At 39.2% G+C, this 23,085-nt stretch overlaps 1 protein-coding gene across 1 annotated transcript; it reads left to right on the top strand.

The window, feature by feature from the left end:
• Window positions 1-4,137: 4,137 nt before the first annotated feature.
• Window positions 4,138-22,790, top strand: trpc3 (transient receptor potential cation channel, subfamily C, member 3). The gene is made up of 13 exons (XM_030765490.1): window positions 4,138-4,298; window positions 8,589-9,354; window positions 9,796-9,846; window positions 11,786-11,971; window positions 15,005-15,169; window positions 16,307-16,523; window positions 18,429-18,662; window positions 18,987-19,251; window positions 19,996-20,191; window positions 20,659-20,868; window positions 21,627-21,710; window positions 21,828-21,903; window positions 22,648-22,790. Exons 1-13 carry the CDS (start codon window positions 4,138-4,140, stop codon window positions 22,788-22,790), a joined length of 2,754 nt encoding a protein of 917 aa, XP_030621350.1.
• Window positions 22,791-23,085: the final 295 nt, after the last annotated feature.

Raw genomic sequence — 23,085 nt, 5'->3', positions numbered from 1 at the left:
GCTAACCAGCTTTCTCCCACCAATTTAGTCTTATTGCACATAATCAATAAAAGACAACACCTTATCCATTTTTCACCCTTTAAATGGCTTAGGAGGAGATTTCCCAATGAAGGCAATGTGTTAAGGTAATGATATAGAGGCAGAAGTTCCACCTTTGTGGGTTTCTCTGGTACTACTCATTGATTGCTTTTGACATGAGAGATGATAAAAATTTGGTCTGGGTGGAGGCAGCCTCCTCAGGTAATCATGTTACATTAATAACCTATTGAATTCTCTGATTGATTTCCTATTAATTTCCAAAGATTATCCATTGAGGTACTTGGGTACTATTGATCCAACAACAACGACCAGTTCTACCCAAAATGCATCTTTCTTGAAAAATCATGGTTTGATTAACACTTTTTGGAAATACTAAAATTGTACAGTAAAATTAAGCTAGAGATAGGTAGTATATAGGGATGGACAACACAGGGTAAAAGAACATCCAATCTAATGTAATGTTTTCCTGGTGATTTAAGGAAATGGGACATGGTAGTTATCCATAGGGTTATGATTTTCTGAACTTATGTAATGCTGTTTTAATTTCTCTAAAGGAATTGATATGTATATTTTAATTTTACTGCTAACATAAGCAACATTTTTGTGAACAGTAATCTCAGTAATCGCAGTAAGAGTACAACATACACATAATAATAAAAATAAAATTAGATACAAAAACATTTGCTTTACAGACCAAAATGAAAAAAAAAAACATATACACGGTAGTATATGTTACCAGCAGGGGGATTTTTTTAAGGACAGTCATAAAAATTCTACTTTAAAGAGATCGTTGATGACATGTCATTGTAAATTTCAAAGGTAAAGGAGTGATTGCCAAAAGAGGCTAAGCTTGATTATAAAATTGTTATACTCTCTTGTTTTTCAAAATGATCTCCCTCTAAGAGTGATAAAGTGCATAGCATGTATCTGACCCTGAAGGTTACTTCATAGTCCATAAGAAGAATTTGTATCAAGATTCAGCTTCAGTTTTGCACTCACTTTCTCTTGCCTGTCTGACAAAGTTGTATTCATGCTATGTCATCTCTTTAGTGTCGTCCAACACGTTTAGAAATAATCTACCAAAACAAACCAATCTTATTCATTCATTTGTTCCAATGCTACCCTGTTGGTTACTCTGATTTATCACAGAGTGATGTCAACAGGCAAGATCTGCAAATAGAGCAGAAATGAAGCAGCTGCAATTGACGTCTGCTGCAATCATTTTATTTACTCCAACTTGGAAGGTGGTGGAGTGGTTGAGCCAAAGAGCATCATTAATCATGTTAGCTGTCTAAGATTTGTGTAGATTAGGGACAACAGGTGAAATTCTCAAATAATATATCCATGCCCCATGGTATTAACAGACTGTTTCCTCTGAATTGTATTATACTTTACCACACTTCTTTTGTTATTTGTCATGATTTTATATTAATTTCTTGGCATATATGCACTGCTCTGAAACTTACTTTGATTGGTTTCTTGTCGACCAACATCACCTGAACATGCATCATGTGAAATAAATATGTAACATTTGTTTGGTGAGGCATTTGTTTGATTTTGGCTGATTTAGAATAATGGATGAATTCCTCACATGGCAAAAAAAAGTTTCATTCTGTGAAGCAGCTGTGTGGAAATAAAATATTTCCAGAGTGTTCCAGTTATGTAAGACTAAGGCAGAGGTTGATAGCATTTAGCATTATCCATAAGTGCTTAAATCGCTTAACTATGCAGCCTTTAAAAGACCTGTCAGTGTCTAAATGTTCATTATGGGATTTCTTCGGGTGTCATTCCCTTGGCATCTATCCCCTTCAATCACTTGCACCTTCCTTCCCTTGAGCAACCAGTTCTGAATTATCCTGCAGCATGAGACCGGAATAATTAAACAACTTAGCAACAGGCTGTCCACATCACTGCCTGCCGCACCTGCTTTTCTGAGAGAAAGCCCCCCACGGCTAAGAATACCTCAAGCTGGGTTTGAAGAACTCCCCAGGAAGCATATTGAACCACAGCATAAAGAAATGGACAATGCTGTTTTGAAAGACACAGAGGATCTTTAATTTCCCCTCAAAATATCATTTATCCCAGATATGAGGAAGAACATAGCATTATGCACAAAGTCAAATTCGACACCAAAACCACTGTTAAAGGCCCTAAAACAACAATAATAATAAATAAAGAAAAAGAGTTCAAATGCTCACTTAAAACTTGGATTCTTTTTTAACTCTTATTGTGAATGACCTCTGGTTGTGGTCTTGAGGGGAGCTTTGAACAATGGTAAGTCTGAGAAGCACCCTTCAAAATTTCCTTTAGGTGTTCTGTCTTGTAATGCTGTCTAAAGTATATGATATGAGATTATGACCAGTGAAGAGGAAAATTATTTCTACAACAACTGGTATTGCATTTACTTTGGCAGTGGTAGCTCTGGACACCAGACATAATGGAAATTTTGACCTTGATCTTTTATTTTTCTTTTCCAATGTTTCCCATTGCTGTGCCAAGTGGGCCACATGCTGTGAGCTGTATCGACAAAGCGAAGTCTAAGGAGCTGTCCTATTCAGTTTGAGTAAAGTGTACCTGCTCCACTAGACTTCACCACTCAACAGAGGTTTGGGTTGATTGTGTTTGTTGAATGCTGTCTCCTATTTTTAAATTGAGGACCAGAGAATGTGTACTGATCATGTTAATGAAAATGTAACTCTTTGAAACAAACTGGTTGGCCACATAAGTCAACACATTTTGTCAGTTTTGAAAACCTCTTACTTTCAGAACCACTTGAAATCTATGATGTTTGTTCATTCAAGTAAATGCACAGGTTGTCAGTAAATATGATGGGTAAAAGCTTTGTTCATCGTATTAAATAGTAAGACTCATCCACTAAAAATACCGTCATTACTGTATTTTTACAGGATTCATCCATTTTACAGTGGATGTGTCCTACAGCACTGTAGGACTCATCCATTAAAAATACAGTCATTAGTGTCTAGCTTTACTTTTGAAAGTGAAATCTCCCTCAGAAAAGTTTACACTGTCAGTTTATTCTTAGTCAGTGAGCTAAATTTTGTGAGGTAAGATTGTAATTTTATGAGAGAACTATGTCAGTTTAAAGTGGTCATTGCAATATTGATTTGCTTTATTTGCATTTCATGTCAGCAAAACAACTGAACCTGAGAAAAAGTGTCTTGTTTAGCCAGTACTACTCTGTTTAAGATTGATTGTGTTTACCACACTGAGTGAAGATCTCTCTGATGCTCACGTGGGAGTGGTCCCTGGTGCCTCCTGTCCTTTCAAAGCAGCTCTCTTAATACATGCATGACTGACCACCACCCTTGATCACCCTGACCCTTAACAAGTCAGTTTCGCATGAGAATGTTTGTCGATTCATTTAAATAACCAAGAGACCTGTAAAGAAGTCATTTTTCTTCTTGTGCTTTCGGTTGTCAATAGACCTACCCAGTCACACTTTCCTGGTGGCGATGAGGCAAGCAGTCAGTTTCAACAACTGTGATTTCATTGTCACATGTGACCTCTGAGGTCATATGAAGGTGCAGCCTTTCCAACTGACATAGAATAGTAGTAAGTAATATTTCTTATGTCCATGTAAAGTGTGTCATGTTTTGAATAATATGCTGGCAAGAGCTGCAACATCTTTGATTAAGATTGTCTTTCCTTTTACAAAGTTTGTCTGAGAGCCCATAATAAGGAGACAATTGAAGAGTATCGAGTCATACATTCAGTGGTGCACCAGTGGTGCACCGATCTTCCGAGGTAATCAAAACACACAGTTAAGCTGCAAAGAAACGTTTTGGAGTTACTCTTTAAGCAGTCACGTGACCTGCTTAATACTTTGAATACGATGATGATGATGACAATGATATGGATGGTCGTATTAGCAATGAGGTCTCGTTTGACGAAGGTGGGCAGGGCTGGACAACATATCCCCTGCAGTTCACTTCAGCAAACTACTGCGCGGTGAGGGTCTCCTTCTCGGACGGTGAGGAACGGAACCTGCTGAGAACGCACGTCTGGCTTCTTGGCGAAGCTCAGAGGCGTGCTTCGCCCGAGTAATAAAGGAATCGGACGGAAAAAGCGGCTGTCTGTATGTCAACGAAAAGCAGAACATCCAGATTTCAAAAGCGGGTCTCGTTTTCCGAAGAAGAAGATGAACAATGCTGGAAAGAGGAAAACGGCGGTTTGGATGCACATTACTTAAAATCCGTAAAGACCATCAGGGATTCATCGGGTTACTATCGTTACAATATGTAAGTATCTAAAATATTTTAGCGAAGTTTTTTAACTAATCCGCAGTTACCACAAAACTGTTTAAACGAGCCCAGTATCGGTCAAATTCGAAGAAGTTCCACCAAAAGCAATAAACTGTGCTGTTTTATTCCTATCTCTCCTATTCGTTGCCTTTATTGCATTTATTACTAAAATATTTTTACACTTCTTTTATTAAATCATACAGGAACACGTTTCCTTTTATTTCAATGTTTTGTTCAAATATTTGGATTGAAACAGCTGAATCTATGCAGATGTCAGGACACGTCTGTTTTGCTTGTATTTATACATCTTCGGAATGTAAAACAATCTCAAGAAGTGGTTCCACAATTATTTTCCAAATACCACATCTGTATTATACTGAGACATTTGACGCGCCACCTACTGGAAACCTTTGGAAATCAGTATGTTAACTAGTGTGGGAGGGGGGCTTTTGTAGTGATGATAAAAGAAAAATCTCTTGCTTTACTGTATGGTGTATACAGTATAAGCTATATAATTTTATCACTGGTACAAACTTCTGAATTTCTTAGTGCAGTTGCAGTTTTTAAAGCAGTTGCCAATATCAAAGATGAACCTTTATGACATTGTGTTGAATTTGGCCACTTAAAGGCAATAACATGGCAGTCCTGGTTTTTGTTCTTGATGTTGTGTCTGTGCTATAATTCTGAAGTTTATGCAAGATATGAATGTGTAAGCCCAGTGTAGTAATTTTAGTTGTGATGATGATTATGATGATGATGATGACGACAACGGCAACGATGATGATGATGATGATGATGATGATGATGATGACGACGATGACAATGATGAGATGAGATGAGATGAAGAGTTATGGCCCAGCAAAGCTTTTCACTGGATGAGTCCTATTATTTAATGCACTGGAGAGTTGCACTTGTATTGACCTGGCTGAGTCAATGAAAAGGGATTACTTGCAAATGAGAGTATAACACTAATAACATTAAGGGTGTTAGATGTACAGTACCACTATGACAAGTGGACAGGCAAACTGAACTCTCACAGTCGACAAGCACGTATAATGGTACATATGAAAACCCTGTCTTAGGACAGCCATTATACATGGAAATTGTACCTAAATAGGTTTGAATTCTCTGTTGCAATCAGTTATATTAGTGTATATTTTAGACTCCAATTTCCTTTAGAAACTGAATCAGAAACTAACCTGTAAGCACAACAGCATTATCATTTGAAACACCAGGTCTGCACACTGTACAGAATGGGTGTCAATCTACAGCAGGTTATTTCATTTTCCCCTAAAATGCCCTAAAATAATCTCGTCCTACCTGTCATCTCATAGGCAGGAAGGTAAGAATACATGACAGAGATTATTGTGAACACTGGGGGGGGGGGTTGTTTTGTCCAGGCTGGTTTCGTTTTGTGGAATCAAAATAGCGCTGGGTGCACAAAATCGGGCTGATAGCAGGACAACAACGTTATTTGTTGACGTGGCCAGTGATTTGGGGGTTGAACATAATTTAGTGGGACTGTTGGAAAAATACATTTTGCAACCAGAAAATTACAGTTTTTTTACAAATGGAGAGCGTACATTTGAATAGTATTTTATTTGTGATTTGATCAGTGGGGCTGAAGTTCACAGTTGCTGCAGACTCCTTTTGGTATCTATTTATTTCAGCAGAAAGCATGCTTTAAGCAGGTTACCATGTAACATCAGAAAATGAGATGTCGGTAAAGTATGGTTATTTTTTTCATTAGCAATATCACCCATTCAGTGTACTTTCTGCCAAACTCATTTTTTGGAGAGAGGCACAATAGTGTAGGTCAGAATACTAAGTACTTAACTAATATACTAAGTAACGGATGTATTTCTTTCACATTCGCGGTATACAGTTTTCATCAGTGGTTACAGTACAAGCACTGAGGGCTTCATCTAAGTCCTTTTAATTTTGGACAGAGGTGACTGCTCCTACTGGCTAAATTACCTAAATTAACCCTTTCCAAAGTCTTCCACTTCTGAGCCTTCTTCACAGGCTCTGTTCACGTCAAGGTTTTACCAATCTGACTAAAGCATTCTTGCCCAAAGACACTCTCAAATATGGATTACACAGCGTTAGCCAAGAAAACATGTAAATGATTAATTATTGATGCTTTTCATTTACATTGTAATATTAGTTGGTGTTCTAGGGGTCACAGTGCCAGACAGTGAAAATAATTAGGTTCTCCCACTGAGATGGACATGCTAGCCCAACTATAGGACAGGCAAGTTGGGGGTATAGAGGCACTAATAAAAATGTCTACAGAATTGCATGTTATGTGTATCAGTGCTGAAACTGCCACACAGGGCTTCCAAATACATTTTCTGTTAGAAGAATTGACTTGATTTTCATTTATTTATTTATTTATTTTAAATCTGGCTATGTTCTTCTTGTATTGAGTAAAAATGTTGAGGAGGTCAATGCACAATGTCGTAGACTGAGTAAAATTGGATTGTCTATATTGGAGAAATGGGCCTCTCATTGTCCGGGTAATGTCATATCTATACTGTCTAGTAATAGCATTTCTTGAGTTTGGCTCACTGACATTGCATTACACCTGAATGCATGGTGTATGTGCCCCCCAACGATGATAGATGACCTGGCCTATTTGTTAACATTTAATATATTTTCTCTGTATGGCTATGCAGCATGCAGTGGTGCACTAAAAACAAATTCCCTTCCCAAATTTTGTGCTTCAGAATAAATTAGTCTAGCGCATTATTGGATAAAATGAGTTAAAATGGTCTTTTGCATATTTAAGAGCTGTTGCACTGGGAACTTTACAGTCCTTGCTGTGTGAAATATCAGAGGTTTTAGCTTAGTTTAGTAGGGATTAAGAATTTGGATGTACCTTGACTTTTGTGACAGTGATGTTGTGTTCTGCATGGTCCTAGAAATGCATAAATATTGCTGCTTTGTTGCTGTTCCTATATCTTGCAGCATATTAAACTCATAATGTGTATTTTAAAATAATTAATTTTCCATTAGCTGTGTGCTGACGAACATCAACAAAAATATCTGTTGAATGTATCAATATATGTGGATGACAAAGGATACATAACAATTTTTAAGTCCCTGGGGCATCCTGTAATTTCACCATCATTTCCTCTCTTATTCCTCTCTCTTCGTTGAAGAGCAGAGTGTGTCCTCTGAGAGGTAGCACACTTAGTTACAGGGAAAATGCTGCCTGTCTCTCAAGCATCTCAAGATCTTATTGGGAATGTAAGCCCCAGGGACTCAGTACCGCTCAAGTGAATTCTTGAATGGGCTTTTCTAGGAGTGACTTGAGTCTTGGTATTCTTAGTCCACTATATATGTAGAACCGTTTTGACATTCACTTACAATGCTTTGCATTCGTAAGCAGCGAAGTTAGCGAAACAAAAAAATCTGTAGGATTGGTTTACTCATTTCATGTTCCAAATGAGCTGTTGTGTTGAGTGCTTCTCATTGTTATCAGTCTTAGCTTTAAAGTAGTGTTAATAGGATATCCATGGCTCGTAGCTTTTTATGTGTGTTGCCTTGCTCTCTGATTTGCATGCCCATTACTTGCGCCCATGCTCCTATGTGGTTTGATTTAATGTAGGAGTGTTTATGTATCTGTAAAAATAATTTAATTCACCATGACCATGAATAATTTTTAGTAATATTGGTGGCCTGTTGGTTTATAAGATCCTATGGATGAAAGGACATGAGATAAAGTAACCATTGTTCCACTAGTTTGAGACATAATGTAAAAACGTTGAAATGGTGTACCTCTTTTTATGATTTTGACTCTAAACAACAGTATTTCTAGCAATCTTTAAGAACTGCACTTCTAACTCCATTATTCTTGTCTTTCTAATCAGGAGTTATATCTGTCTTTTTTTGGCTTCTGCATAGAGTTTGGCTGGAGCATCTGTTGTGTTTCATTAAAATGCTATTAAAGGCTGAGGGATGTCACACTGACTGTGGGGTGTTGTCTCAGGTGTGCCGCTCTGCCCTGACCTCTCACTGAGTCTTCCATGGATTCATGTTCCCAATGAGATGACCACCTGTTCTTACCCAGGGGTGTCAATCAGCTGGATATGTGTTAAAGCCAAATATAAAATTCAACAAAAGAAGCCAAGAAGAGATAACCACTTGCATTCGGTTGAGCTGACCCTGTACAGTGTGTTATCATCATTGAAATCTAATGAGTCTGTAAGGGACAGACTTAAGTGCAGTTAGGCTAAAGGAAGTACAGCACGTAATCTCTCTTTTTGTTACCATCCTCTAAAGGAAACCAGCAGAGAGCTTTGGTCACCGAAGGATGACCATGCAGCGGGAGAAAGGCCGTCGGCAGGCAGTGCGGGGACCGGCTTTCATGTTCAACGCCCGAGGCACCAGCCTCACCTCCGAGGAGGAACGCTTCCTGGATGCGGCTGAATACGGCAACATCCCTGTGGTGCGCAAGATGCTGGAAGAGTCACCAACTCTTAACGTCAACTGCGTGGATTACATGGGGCAGAATGGGCTGCAGCTTGCCGTCGGCAACGAACACCTGGAGGTGACGGAGCTGCTCCTGCGGAGAGAGAACCTGGCACGTATTGGCGATGCCCTCCTGCTGGCGATTAGCAAGGGCTACGTACGCATCGTAGAGGCCATACTGGCCCACCCATCCTTCGTTACCAGTGAGCGACTCACGCGTAGCCCTTGCGAACTGCAGGACGACGACTTCTACTCGTACGACGAGGACGGCACGCGCTTCTCACCCGACATCACACCCATTATCCTTGCCGCCCACTGCCAGAAATACGAGGTGGTGCACATGCTGCTCATGAAGGGTGCGCGCATCGAACGGCCACACGACTACTTCTGTAAGTGTGCTGATTGCACCGAAAAACAACGCAAGGACTCCTTCAGCCATTCTCGCTCAAGGATCAACGCCTATCGTGGGCTAGCCAGCCCCGCTTACTTATCACTGTCCAGTGAGGATCCGGTCCTTACCGCTCTAGAGCTCAGCAACGAGCTCGCCAAGCTGGCCAACATCGAGAAGGAGTTTAAGGTAGGACCTCTGTTTCTGAACAGTTGCTTTTACTTGACGTTGGACCAACACTTTGCACCTTTTTTCTTGGTGATCATTTGATAATCATTCATTGATTTGAAAGCATAGCATTGTTTTTTTATTCTTGTTTATGCCTTGAACTTTTGACATGTCATTTCTTACTTTGAAGATTCGTGATATGTCTTTGATGAAGGTTTGATTACACTGTCCAAGGGTCACATTCCTGATCTGATGTTTTTGTGTGAAAATCAAATCTACTCTGGCTATCTCTCCTGCCAAGATTCCTTCTATGCGCTTGTATGTCATTGCAGTATATGACCCTAAGGGCTGGTCATGATTCTTTTATTCTGCCATGTGTTTTCCCTTTAATACTTATTTTATCTCACAAAATATCTCCAAACTATGTGTATGTTTGTGTTTGTGTGCTGTTGTCGCCACCAGGATAAAAAGAACCATAAAAAAGAGACCGGGCAGCACAATTGCTTCTCCCTGGTAAATATCTTTAACTACATAAGTTAATTAACTTTAAAAGAACAATACCCCTGACTTATACTTGTTAATTTTTTTTCTCACTTCAAGGTTAAAGTATCATCTGCTGGAAGGCGGTCAGAGCTTGCTTTGATTTTATCTGAACAGGAAGCAGAGGCTCTTTGAGCCCAGAACAATAGCACAGGGAAAGACAAGAGAAAGGAGTTTTTTTCAACGATGTATCCCATAGAACTGTGCTAAGCCTTGTTTTCAATCCTGTGATATTTTTCCACACTAAAAGTATCTTCTCAGTTTTGATTTAAACAGGCAAATCTTTAACAGATATTCTGTGAGTTCACATTCATTGTACCCAGCGCACACAGATAACATTCAGCCCATTTATTTAATCATAGCAGACATATGGAACATATTCATGCCTTTCCCAGGCAAGTGGGGGGGGGGGATAGCAGGGGGACTGTCCTTTTTCAAGTAGATTGGATAAGGTGGTGTGATCCATGCTGAGAGCAATATCATGGAGACAGACTCCTGCTCAGCACAGATCTCAGTGGCAGTGTAAACTGTATGGTTTATTATGACACTTGGGATACACATGGAGTGCATACTGTTATTCTTGCAGTTGTCACTATGTGTAGAAGGACACACAGCAAGGACTGTAAAATTTTATAATCTTTTATAAAAAGCTGCAGTGAATTATAGTTTGATTATCCTTCGGATTATGGCTATCAGTTAAACTGGGAACAAAATATTATGCAAAGTAGTGTTTTTCCTCTTTGAACTTTAAGTGCACACTATTTGAATATCACAACATTAATTGTATTTCTTGTCCCTTATAACAGCACTTATACATTATCCAGAGGAGCAAATACAATAGTGTTGACCTTTGTTTCATTACCCTTTTGTGTCCTTAATTTTAACCCAATCTGGCAGTGAACAGTGAACTTCAAATACAGTGAGAAGATTTTTCTCTCTAACTCCTAGCCAGCCATAAAGTGTCTATACTGCTATAGTTATGCTGCCCCCAAACTGCAGTGTAATAGACCACATTTTGTCCCTTAATATGTTTTTAGGGTTTTTTCCCATACAAATGTGAAGCATTTAAATAAAGATATTCACTGCTTTTAGTAGATAGTGTTATCTCTGTTTGGGTGGATGTTTTTTTTTTCCTCAATAATATTAAAAAGCAGATTCTTAAGTGTTTCTGTTTTGGTTGTATAAGCAAGCAGTACAGTGAGGCGCCTGTCATTTCAAACTCCTATAATAGAAAAAAAATTCACACTGTCTCATCCTTCCTATGCAATTTTTAATTGAATCTGTCAGTCCACTGAAGTGTTTTGTCATAAGCACATTCATGTTTTCCAAGTAACAGCTGGATCCACATTGTGTTTGCTTCCAAGGGAAACTACATAGTGTGCTAAGGAACAAGAAGAAAAAAGCTTTCCCCCTGTTTGTCTCGCTATCTTTAATCCCCCACTTTGGTGGTGTGTGGACTGATAGCACAAGCACCGCATCCCTGATTAAACACAGTTGAAGAGTTTCTTATCATCCATGCTCTTGAAAAATATTTTGCTATTCACGTTACAGTAAAGTAGATTTTTCATGCAGGGAAGCAAAGTATTTCCAATCTCCACTTTCAGTATGAAAGAAATGAGAAATCAGCACGCTCTGTAATGTGTGGTGGTTAATTAATTACAGCTAAAATAGTAACTATGCAAATTTTTAGATTCTTAACATTTTTTAGAAATCTTTGATTCATTCTTCTGTCTTTCCATCTTCCTTCCATCCTTCTCTCCATCCATCCATTCATCCATCCATCCATCCATCCATCCAACCAACCAACCGTCCATCCATTCAACCAACCATTCATCCATCCAACATCCACATACATAAATGAATATTTATTAGTCCCTGACTTAACCTCTACTTCTATTTCTCCTTTGCCCAGAATGACTATCGCAAGCTGTCTATGCAGTGTAAGGATTTTGTGGTGGGAGTCCTGGACTTGTGCAGGGATACCGAGGAAGTAGAGGCCATCTTAAATGGAGATATATCGGCAGAGCTGGAGGAGGGTCAGCGCCACCGCACACTGCTGAGCCGAGTAAAACTGGCCATTAAATACGAGGTCAAGAAGGTAAGTGAATGTGACCTTTTCTCTCTATATACACTCATTTTCCCATTCACCTCACCTTTTGCCACTAGGTATAAATATCATGCATCACAGGGATGCTGAAGGGAGTGAAAACTTTGTTTTCATATTTTGTCTGTTGAACGGCCCATCAGTTTGTGTTCTAATTAAGGTCAAGAAAGTCTGCAAATTCGTAGACTCCAGCTGTATAAACATAATATATGCATTACTAATAATGCTGTTTGAGATGTGCCTAGTGTTTATTCATTCTGTTCTAAGGGCCCACCTTTTTTGCAAAGCGTTATGTGAAGACATCTGGCATAGGTTGCGGAATTTGGATTAATGAGACACAAGTTCTGTAAATGTGAATAAGCTGCCCAGGCCTCCAGATTGTTTAATCACAGAACAATGCTGTTATCACTAATTCGGTGGGATGCACTCAGTTTGTATTTGTTACCTGATGTGGCATTAATCAAGTTAACAGCAACTGGCCATAGATCAGAAGTGCAGCGTGGTGATATTAAGTTTCCAATTTAAAAATTGAAAGGTTAATACACCTCAGGTGCTCACGGTGTGAGAGGTGTATAATCATGCAAAGAAGAAAAAAAAAAAGCTGGAATAGATCTACCGCATTATTTTAATTAATTTGGTTGGCAGTGCAGACCAAATGTAAGGCTGGCTTTAGTGTACTCCTCAGCTTGCAAGGAGTCTATACTACATGAGAGAATGCACGTGTATAACAAACAAACAAACAAAATATACAAACATGCATACATACATACATACATACATACATACATGTATAAGTAAGAGAGGATAGATTTTTGGCAACCTTTCCGCTAAAGTGTGGGGGAGCCTATCCTGGGGGTATGTGTGCTATTTGCTTTTCCCTCAGGGGAGTTCTAACTCATCAGGAAAGAGACAAACTCCAGCCACCACACTTCACACACTGACAGTTAACGCATGACGTGGAACCCTATTTTCACTCTCACCCCCTACGCACCAGGGAAGAGTTGTAAGAGGCGAGCTTCTAATGGGAATCCAGGATGGCCTTGCTCAAGCTATTTAATATATTACAAGAAGGCATTCTTCAGATGAGTGCCCATATCTGTTTAGGTCAACTTGTTTTGATGAGCCAATCCTAGAACAACCATCTTTTTTTAGGAGTAACCAAATGGACTTAGGAGTATCAGAGCATTTAGGAATATAATTCGATTACAACCGTTAGCATCAATTAGCAGTGCAGCTAGAGAAAGTCCAGATGTGTCTGAGGCTGACTCAAAGTGCTGGACAGGTTGAGTCATGTTAGCTCTGTTATGACAGTATGCCCAGGTCTTGCAGCTTGTAGTGCTTGAGTGGACAGGCTTCGTTACAGAGAAAGGGGAAAGGAGTTGTTCTAACAAGGCACAAACCTCTGGGTTTTCACATGCTGTATTTGGACTACCAATAAAAAAGAAGAGCTCAAAATCTTAATAACTACAGTAGTAACACATTAAAGCATATGCAAAATTATCATTGATAAATTATCAAAATTATCATTGTGTTAAATATGCTCAGTGGTGCTATCCTTGCATAAAAATCATCAAACGTGTAATGAGCAGTAATGTGGGGCCTCTTAGCCTTGTTGTTTGTTCAATTAATCTTAATTTACTTATGTGCTGATTTTCTAATTTTCATAGTTATTTTACAAGATCAGGAAGAGTTAGACTTTTTTGGTGATAAGTCTGGACTCTACGTCAGTCTGGCCCATTAGATTGTATTACTAGAAATTCAGAAGCAGAAAGGTTATTGCTTCCGTTTCTATCTCTGTTAGAGAGCATACAGTTTCTCTAGTTGGAGTGATTCCGACTATTTAATGTATATATAGACTCATTTTGCCTTGTTCCCAGTGTCCCCTGCTCCGTTATCCACCCCGTCTTCTCCCTCTGATGAAATGATAATAATAGACAATTGCCCAAACGGCCTCTTCCGGGGTCCGCACTCTTCAGGGTAATTAGACAGACATTATTTCAAATCATTCACCTAGAACCTTGTGTCAAACATGGAGAAATATCTGGGACAGCTGTGAAATTAACACCTGTTACTCTCAGAGGGCTACAATTCATTAACCTACTACTTCAAATTGGACTGGTTGGTACACTTGAGGATGTGATCCTTTCCATCATAAAAATTTGTGCTTTGCATTGCCCCAGAAATTCTGCTGTACTTTTCAAACACGTGTGGGTCTCCTGCAGTGAATAGTAGGAAAATGACACTGATATAAGAGAGCTGTTGCTTTCTCTGGTGGTCACAGAGAGGGCAATTAAATCAACCTCCAGGGGAAAAGATTATACAGAGGAAAGGTTGCTAGGTGCAGTTGCTGACACACCTCACTCATGTAAATAATTTCCTTTCTCATGACAATAGTCATGAGGATTACGATGATGATTATTATGTTGTTGGTGCTGATAATGAGTATGATGATGATGATGATGATGATGATGATGGCGACTTTAATGATTTTTTTTTTCATTTGTCGTCATAATGAATATCTTTGTATTGTTGTTATACCGTTGTGATTGTGTTTGAGTCGTATGCCTGCCTGTTGTTGCTGTTGTGGTGGTGCTGTTAATTCTCTTCAGGTTTGGATTAATCTGTGTGAAATGTTCACTCCAGTGTCACCCTTATGAATGGCCTGGGGGACTGTGATTGAATAATTCCCTTACTCAGACAGAAACCACTGTGTCCTCAGACCTCGTTAGGTGCCTTAATGCATTTCGCCAGATTTGATCAGTGCTGTTAATGTGATTATGTATGGCTCTCTCGCTCTCTCTCTCTCACTCTCTCTCTTTTCACTCTCTTACTCACATTCTGGGCCCACTTAACATGCAAATGACCAAATTACAGACCGACCAACGAACGGTCTCCAAATCATCCATTGAGCTTTGCTATATATTTCTCAAGCTCTCAGCTGGTGGCACAATACTGTTATTTATTTATTTATTTATTTATTTATTTATTTTGTGTCTAATCCTGCTTCTCCTCCCACTCTCCTTGCAGTTTGTTGCGCACCCCAATTGCCAGCAACAGCTTCTGACTATCTGGTATGAGAACCTGTCTGGTCTCCGGGAGCAAACTATTGCAGTGAAATGCTTGGTGGTATTGGTGGTGGCTTTGGGGCTCCCCCTGCTGGCTGTAGGATATTGGTTTGCCCCATGTAGCAAGGTAAGACACTCATGAATCACATTTTAGCTGACACATACATACACAAACATACACACACACACTCACAAAAAAAAACCTATTCAACCCTTTTCCGCAGCTAGTCCATTCAATGTCACTGTGTCTGCCACGGTTTCCATATTGCTATTTGTGCTCTGTTCAAAGAAGAGCGTTGGTGCTCAATGCCAAATGCTATGTCAGAGCTGTGATTAGGATGAATAGCTCTGTAGCACAGTTTCCAGAGGCATATGAAATGATTGATTATGTATATGTGCCCCTGCAGAAACCATATGCTTTATGGCAGTTTGGAGTGCCAGCCATTAAACACACTCATGCAGCTTTTATTACCACGTTAAGTATTTGTCCTAAAACATTTTACACAGCTGACATTGCCTGCATCCATCATTTACATACACCAAGTAAGCATTTTTTTTTATTGTTTATTATTATTTTTTTATTTCCAAGACACCACATGAGGCAAGAGCAAAATGTTTTTTTTTTTTATGGTGTCGGCAGATGGTGTTTAGTAAACTGTTTAGCTTGTCTGTCTGATATATTTAAAATTCACGCTGACAAGCAACTCTGTGGTACTCCATTGGTTCTACATTTTTCCGAGTGAGTTGTTTTGTTTGTTTGTTTTGTTGTATTTATTTATTTACTCTTATGCTCTTTTAGTGTGATAGACTGTGATGTACTGGCACTTCTAGATGGCCATATGTTTCATGTTAAGCATGGATGCCTCACACCAATTTGACATACAATATAGTCACACACGAGTGGTTACAAAATAAGTCAGCTGTGTAGTTTTTTAAATCAAAATAAGTTTAATTTATAGAGATAGACATACAAAACAGCTACACAAGAGCAGTTACAAAGTAAGTAAGCTACAAAGTATGGTTTTAAATTTAAGTAAGTTTAATTTAAAGAGAAAGCCATACAAAACAGTCACACAAGAGTAGTTACAGAGTAAGTCAGCTACAAAGTAAGGTTTTAAATCAAAGTCAGACTTTCTCCTTAGATCAAACTTTGTGGGCATAAAAAAAAGTTTTGGATTGTAAGGGGCGAAAAGGTTTTGTTTGGAAACAGACACTGTAAACATAAGATTAAATTCCCCTAATGTAACGTTTGGGATTGTTTCAGCTGGGGAAGGTCTTACGGAGTCCATTTATGAAGTTTGTGGCACATGCAGCGTCCTTCATCATTTTCCTGGGCTTGCTGGTGTTCAACGCGTCGGATCGCTTTGAGGGCATCACCACGTTACCCAATGTGACTGTCACAGATCACCCCCTCCAGATATTCAGAGTCAAGACCACACGATTCACCTGGACTGAGATCCTGATCATGGTGTGGGTTGCAGGTAAAGCAGTAGTGAACATAACAAGCTACCGCACATTTCTGGTCAAAAACATCTGCCGCACATTCTTCAAACCTAGTAGTAGCATTTTATGCGAGAGCATTTATTTTCAAACCCAGTAAACAACATTGCATTGTACTGTCATTAAACAGTTTGACACATAGTCATGTCATTTTATATTAGTTGATGTATGTTCACAGTTTCACCATAAATCTCAGTGATCATTTTGTACCTTGTTCAAATCATGCAAATAAATTTCTAAAACAACAAAACAACAACAAAAAAAAAAATCAGCAAAACTAAGATGAAAAAAGTTTTATATAACAGACAGGGTATCTTTTTATGTTTCAGACAGTTTTAACTAAAAACAGTACAGCTCTTATGTGTCACAAAATAAATCACCTCACATCACAGCAGTGTTACAGGGAATATACCAGAGTCAATGTAGCCTTTCAACAGAAGTTGAGATCAGTGTACAGAAAGCAGGTGACTGAAAGTCATCTTTAGACAAAGCTGCCGGCTAATTTGTTCCTCCAATTGACTAATACATGATCTCCTCTGGCTCTGTGCCTCTCAGACTCAATTACCCATGTGCCTTTGGGAGCCTGTTTAGAAGCTCAAAGCCACAGGGTGCTATATTAAGGAACTTGTGTTTTCTCAGAGCCTCCCAGGCTGATTCACTCATCCGTGGCAAATTCACAGAAGGCTGAGTCGATCAGAGAGCGGAACGCCTTGGACATCAAATGGCATAGACTAAACAAACCCTGAGCAATTTTAATTCTTATTTTCTTTATGGAGCCATCATAAATGAAGCATGAAAGCACTTTTATCTGTTAATTTCTTACAAAATAACAGATATTAAAGAGGTTATCAGAGAGGTTAAGACTCCAGAGATAAAGATTTGACAGAAACAAATTTAATTAAGGTTGGAGAGGGAATTTCAAGTCATATTTATCAGTCATTCTGAAACACAGAGCATGTGAAATGGTCATCCATCCTGCAGTTTTGCTGAGACAGATTATAGCAATTAGGGTTGTGTGACTGAAATGGCCGCTTGCCTCTTGTGGCTCTCTTGACAGGGTATTAACAAAGTCAGTCGTGTGTGTGATGCCATTGTCAGCCGCTGGGGTGTAAGAGGATGCAAAAATAATCATCCATTACAGAGAGGAAAGGATGACCCCCAGAGGTCCAGATCTGATTTACTTTCCTCTCACACACAAGCTCCTTTCCCCCAACTGTGCATATTTGGATTTTCTTTCTTGCTTTCTTTCTTTCTTTTTTTTTTTTTTCAATTTTCTTACTTGTCCTTGAGGGCATAGAGAGTGAATTGGTTTATTTCTATTACATTTCTTACACAACCCTGAAACAGATCAGGTATCTGCCAATTGACCTTGCCTTGAATCTGGTTGTGGCAAATGATTTGCCAGCGGCACGCACATAAATTCAGTTTGACATCTAAAATAATGTATGATGTAATGATCGTGAAATTCCTGTCTGACGTCACATCTAAGACACTTTCACTATTTAATGAGTTACTCAGTGTTTGTTCCTCATTTCCATTATTGGTAATTAATGTGGAAACGGTCACACCTTTCTCAACCCATAATGCAATGTGTTTATTTACTTCATCCAAAACCATCGTCACGTAGAGCTTCTACAGTTGGTGATGAGGAGATATGCACTCGTGACAAATACAGTTTCCAAACCATAGATCCAGACAGAAAGATCTATTCTGCACTGACATAGCCCTATCGATCTGTTTTCACTGATAATTCCTGTGAGGCTGAGGGAATGAAATAATGAAATACCATGCTTTGTGAGTTTCTCAGGGTTATTTAACATCTGTGCCATTTCCACAGTCCTGCGTCCAGATTCAATACGTGGTGACTGTGATTTACTCATCTGCAGGAATGATGTGGTCAGAGTGTAAGGAGCTGTGGACAGAGGGGCCTAGGGAATACATTCTGCAGCTGTGGAATGTTCTGGATTTTGGCATGCTGTCTATTTTCATAGCAGCTTTCACCGCTCGATTCTTCGCATTTCTCCAAGCCATGAAAGCCCAGGAGTACGTGGATGAAAAGATCCACGCTCCCGACCTTTCTCTGGTTACTCTACCCCCTGACATAAAGTACTTCACATACGGTGAGAGAGAGAGAGAGAGAGAGAGAGACACTTTGTTTTATCGATTTTCTTGATGTCTGTGAAAAGGGACTTTCAACAGAATAACATTTAGAGTCCGACGGTTATCCGAACACCAGATCAAGAGGGAACAGTAATATTCTTCATCTTACATTCAAATGAATCACATTTGTTAATTGAACCATACTCTAAAGTGATTCTTTCAGAGGGATGGGCTAAAGAAACACCACAGAATTAAATACATGTCAATGTTGACAATCTATGCAGTATGTAAATAAACAGACATACAGATCTGTACTAAAAATCAAATATTTTTCTTCCCTTTAGCAAGAGACAAGTGGTTGCCCTCAGATCCTCAACTCATCTCAGAGGGTCTTTATGCCATCGCTGTTGTCCTTAGTTTCTCGAGAATAGCCTACATTCTCCCTGCCAACGAGAGCTTTGGGCCTCTGCAGATCTCCCTGGGTCGGACCGTCAAAGATATCTTTAAATTCATGGTGCTCTTCATCATGGTTTTCCTCGCGTTCATGATTGGCATGTTCATTCTCTACTCCTATTACCTGGGTGCCAAGGTTAATCCCGCCTTCACAACGTGAGTAATGGTGAACGATTCCTTTGAATTCCTTTTCTAATATGTTGTGGTTTGTATGAGCAAAGTGCCGTCAACAACAAATGCACCATCGCAGCTTTTTATAAAAAAGATATTCCCCATCCATTAAAATACCCACTTCCCGAAGTCACTCAGACAGAGACTATAGGCTCTTTAAAATGAACCCGAGAGCCACTGCTTCAGTCATTCACCTGTGCCATCCAACAGAGTTGAAAAAGGCACCATCAAACATATGGCTGTCAAGCAAAATAACTAATTTCACAGTGTGCCGAACCCCTGGGATGGTTACTTTCTCCAAAAAGCAGAGAAAATGAAAGTCATCCCCAGTGTTGCAGTAACTGTGAATTTCTCCTGCAGTAGTCAGTAGAAGCCAAAAATACTTTCATTTGCAGAGTTGACCTTGACCAGTCTCTCCTTCTCCCACAGGGTCAATTTGTCATTCTTGCATGCACACAAACACACAGAGTGTACACTGACAGAGGACCCTTCTCACTGATTGTAAAACTCTGATGTCATGGGAATAAATTTAATTTCCTTTGAATTTGATATTTAATCTGTCAGTGCTTTAATACCCTAGAGATTCTGTTTCTTAAAATTAACTTTGAGGTTTGGTCATCATATTTTTTTTCCCTTTCTGCCAAACTCCATTAGCTATAAATATGTATAAATATATGATTCAAATAACAGTATTTCAGTTTGATAGCATGTTCACCTCTCTCATTTCAGGGTTGAGGAGAGTTTTAAGACTCTGTTCTGGTCCATATTTGGTCTGTCAGAGGTGTCCTCTGTGGTGCTGAAATATGATCATAAGTTCATAGAGAACATTGGCTATGTGCTTTATGGGATATATAATGTTACCATGGTGGTCGTGCTCCTCAACATGCTCATCGCAATGATCAACAGCTCCTATCAAGAGATAGAGGTCAGTATCTCTCCCTGTCTCTCTCTCTCTGTCTCTCTCTCTGTCTCATTTCTTCTTTGTGTTCCCATCCTGCTTCATTCGCTCCTCTTTTTCTGATTGTGTGTAGTTATCGACATGACACTGTCTCAAATACTCCCTTTTCAGTTTTCAAGTAAGTTCAAGAATAGTTCCACAGTTATCTGAAGACTGTCTTGGTCACTTAGGGTTGTTAATCCACAGCAGAATCAAAGAGAGACCCCAGTGTCTTCTAATGACATTGCACGCTTAAACAGCGGCGACCTGCAGGAACAATAGAGTACAAGCCTGTGGAGAGCAGCAGACTGACTAAAGCCCTGGGGAGATAATCTTTCCCTTCATTATTAATTCCTCAGTTCAAAATCTGGAACAAAACACAGTTTAGGGTGTAAGTTACATGTTGGTGAATGCTGGTGTTGAGGATATAATCAGTCAGTCATTGTTCTTTACAGGATGATGCTGATGTGGAATGGAAGTTTGCAAGGTCCAAACTCTGGCTGTCCTATTTTGACAATGGCAAAACTCTTCCACCACCTTTCAGCATAGTACCCAGCCCTAAGTCCTTTTTTCAGTGCATCAAGAAATTGATTAACCTCCTACGATGTCGTCGGAGAAGGTTGAAGAAGGATGTTGAGCTTGGCATGGACAACTCCAAATCGAGGGTATTTTTTTGCATCATAACTCTTTTTATTTGTTAATGTGTTTATTTATTTATTTTATTTATCTATTTTTTTTTATTATCGGGGATCGCTACTGCTGTGCTACATTCTGGACGGCGGTTTTGCGTTTTTCTTTCAGGTGCTGTCCAGATTGAAACAGATGATATACGTCACCTCTGCTTCTCTGTCTTGTGTACCTTTAGAAAGATTCATTTAGTGAGGATAAAAATCAAGTTTTATTGTGACAGACCACATCTCAGATGCTGAGTCTGATTCTGTTAGCCTTCTTTAGGCTTTAGCACCATGATGTATCTAAGCAATAAAACAAGACAGGGCATCTCCTTTATATCATCAACTAACATTTGATTTTCCGGGGACAACGCTTTTTTAACATGTTCTGGAGTGAAGACAAAAAGCTGTGACCTCATTCTGCAAGGATCAATTCGATTTCCATGTTATATGTGTCACATAAGAGCATGCATTGCACCCTGGAGATATACCATTAATCCTGCTCAAAATTCAAGTCAGATGTCCACTGCATAAACAGGCTAACAGTGTTAACTTGTAAATTATGTCACAGGATTTCCCAGACAATGGTTTTGGAGTGCCTCCTAGTGGCTTGGCACTCTAAGCCCTTTGAAATACCAGTGCTTGTGTGTGAGCATTTGTGTTGCTTCTATGATCTCACTTTATATGTTCAATGGAATGCATGTCTTTGCAAACCACCATTATACATAGACATTATGTGTTAATGCTTGCAGTTGAACCTCTGCACTCAGTCAAACCTGCGCATTGCTGAGTCTTACAGCTTCAACAGCATTCTCAACCAGCCTACTCGCTACCAGGCAAGATTCATACCATTCTTCTCCCTAAAAGAAGTCATTCAGTGCCTGGAAATTTGTCATCTGTGATTGTGTATTCTAATCTTTTTTTTTTTTTCTCCTTTCACATTTCTGCGACAGCAAATTATGAAGCGTCTAATTAAACGCTACGTCCTGAAAGCACAAGTGGACAAAGAAAATGATGAAGTCAATGAAGGTAAAATCTGATGTACAGAAATAATGAATACATCTTAACGGAAGCAAATGTGTTCAAACTGAAAGTTCTACAGCAAGCTTGTTTAAATCACAGAAGTCTACTGAAATGAAAAAAAAACTCTCGTAAATACAAAACACAAAATACTCTAATAAATAACACTAAGTCAATTACACACGTACACACCACTACAAAACTTTGAATTTGATTTGAAATCCAATCACTACAAAATCAACAGATCATCGTTTCCCTAACAGTATCAATAAAGAAGAAAGGCCAGCATTACACTAGTTTCTCCTTTTTACAAGATTTGGTGAGATTGCTCAGTTGCAGTGCCTCATGGGCCAAATTTCGCAATGTTAAATTTGGCTAAATTCCTACAAACAGAATAATCTAGAATGACCGAAATAGAACCTTTGGTTAAGAAAAAAGAAAACTAAAACTGTACAAAGGTGACAACTATAAATGCAAAGAATGCCAATGGGCTTACAAGGCTTAAAGCAACAAAGAGTGGGAGTGTCATTACAATAAAAATGACATTGTCACTTGACTTTGAAAGGCTGTTCAACTGCATTTGAATCTGTATTTGCCTGACAGTTTGTTTAGATGTATGCCAAAGACCACGGAACAACCTCCCCTTGACCTTTAGTCGTGTTCAAAGTGATCAGTAGGCACTGTGGTTGCTTTAATCATTCTAAGCAACAAATCTGAATGCAACAAAACCCTATGTAATTCCTCTTTCCTCAGGTGAACTCAAAGAGATAAAACAGGATATTTCAAGCTTACGCTATGAGCTCCTGGAAGAAAAATCCCAGGCCACAGAAGAGCTTTCTATGCTCATCCAGAAACTCAGTGATAAACTGAACCTGGGCCCAAATTGTTGTGAGTGACACACTTCTACATTACAGTGACTGAGAACTGTCTCTCTGATCCCCTCTCCACCTCTCAGCTGTCCAATCACTGTCACTCTCCAATGCTCTTTTTACCAGTTCACTCTCATTGTCTCTGTTCACTCCTCTGTAAAATTTTCCATGCCTTACAGTTGTTAAACCTGCTCGTTTCAATTGTCCATATCTGATGATGATCTGTGAGGATATCATGAGGCGTATAAAGTTGTATGATGTAATTCACTGAAAGGAATTTCAGATGTCTATTTTCTTGAAACTTTTCACATTAAAGTTCAGT

The sequence above is a fragment of the Chanos chanos genome, chromosome 2, assembly GCF_902362185.1.
Source record: "Chanos chanos chromosome 2, fChaCha1.1, whole genome shotgun sequence".
NCBI lineage: Eukaryota > Metazoa > Chordata > Actinopteri > Gonorynchiformes > Chanidae > Chanos > Chanos chanos.
This window is presented reverse-complemented; position numbering and strand designations above follow the sequence as displayed.

Bases quoted from the DNA above. Each gene is read 5' to 3' on its own strand.
- trpc3 (XM_030765490.1), top strand. From the start codon at position 4,138: ATGTCAACGAAAAGCAGAACATCCAGATTTCAAAAGCGGGTCTCGTTT. The intron at 4,299-8,588 runs GTAAGTATCTAA...CATCCTCTAAAG, and splicing joins GGTTACTATCGTTACAATAT to GAAACCAGCAGAGAGCTTTG. The intron at 20,869-21,626 runs GTATTTTTTTGC...TAATGCTTGCAG, and splicing joins TGGACAACTCCAAATCGAGG to TTGAACCTCTGCACTCAGTC.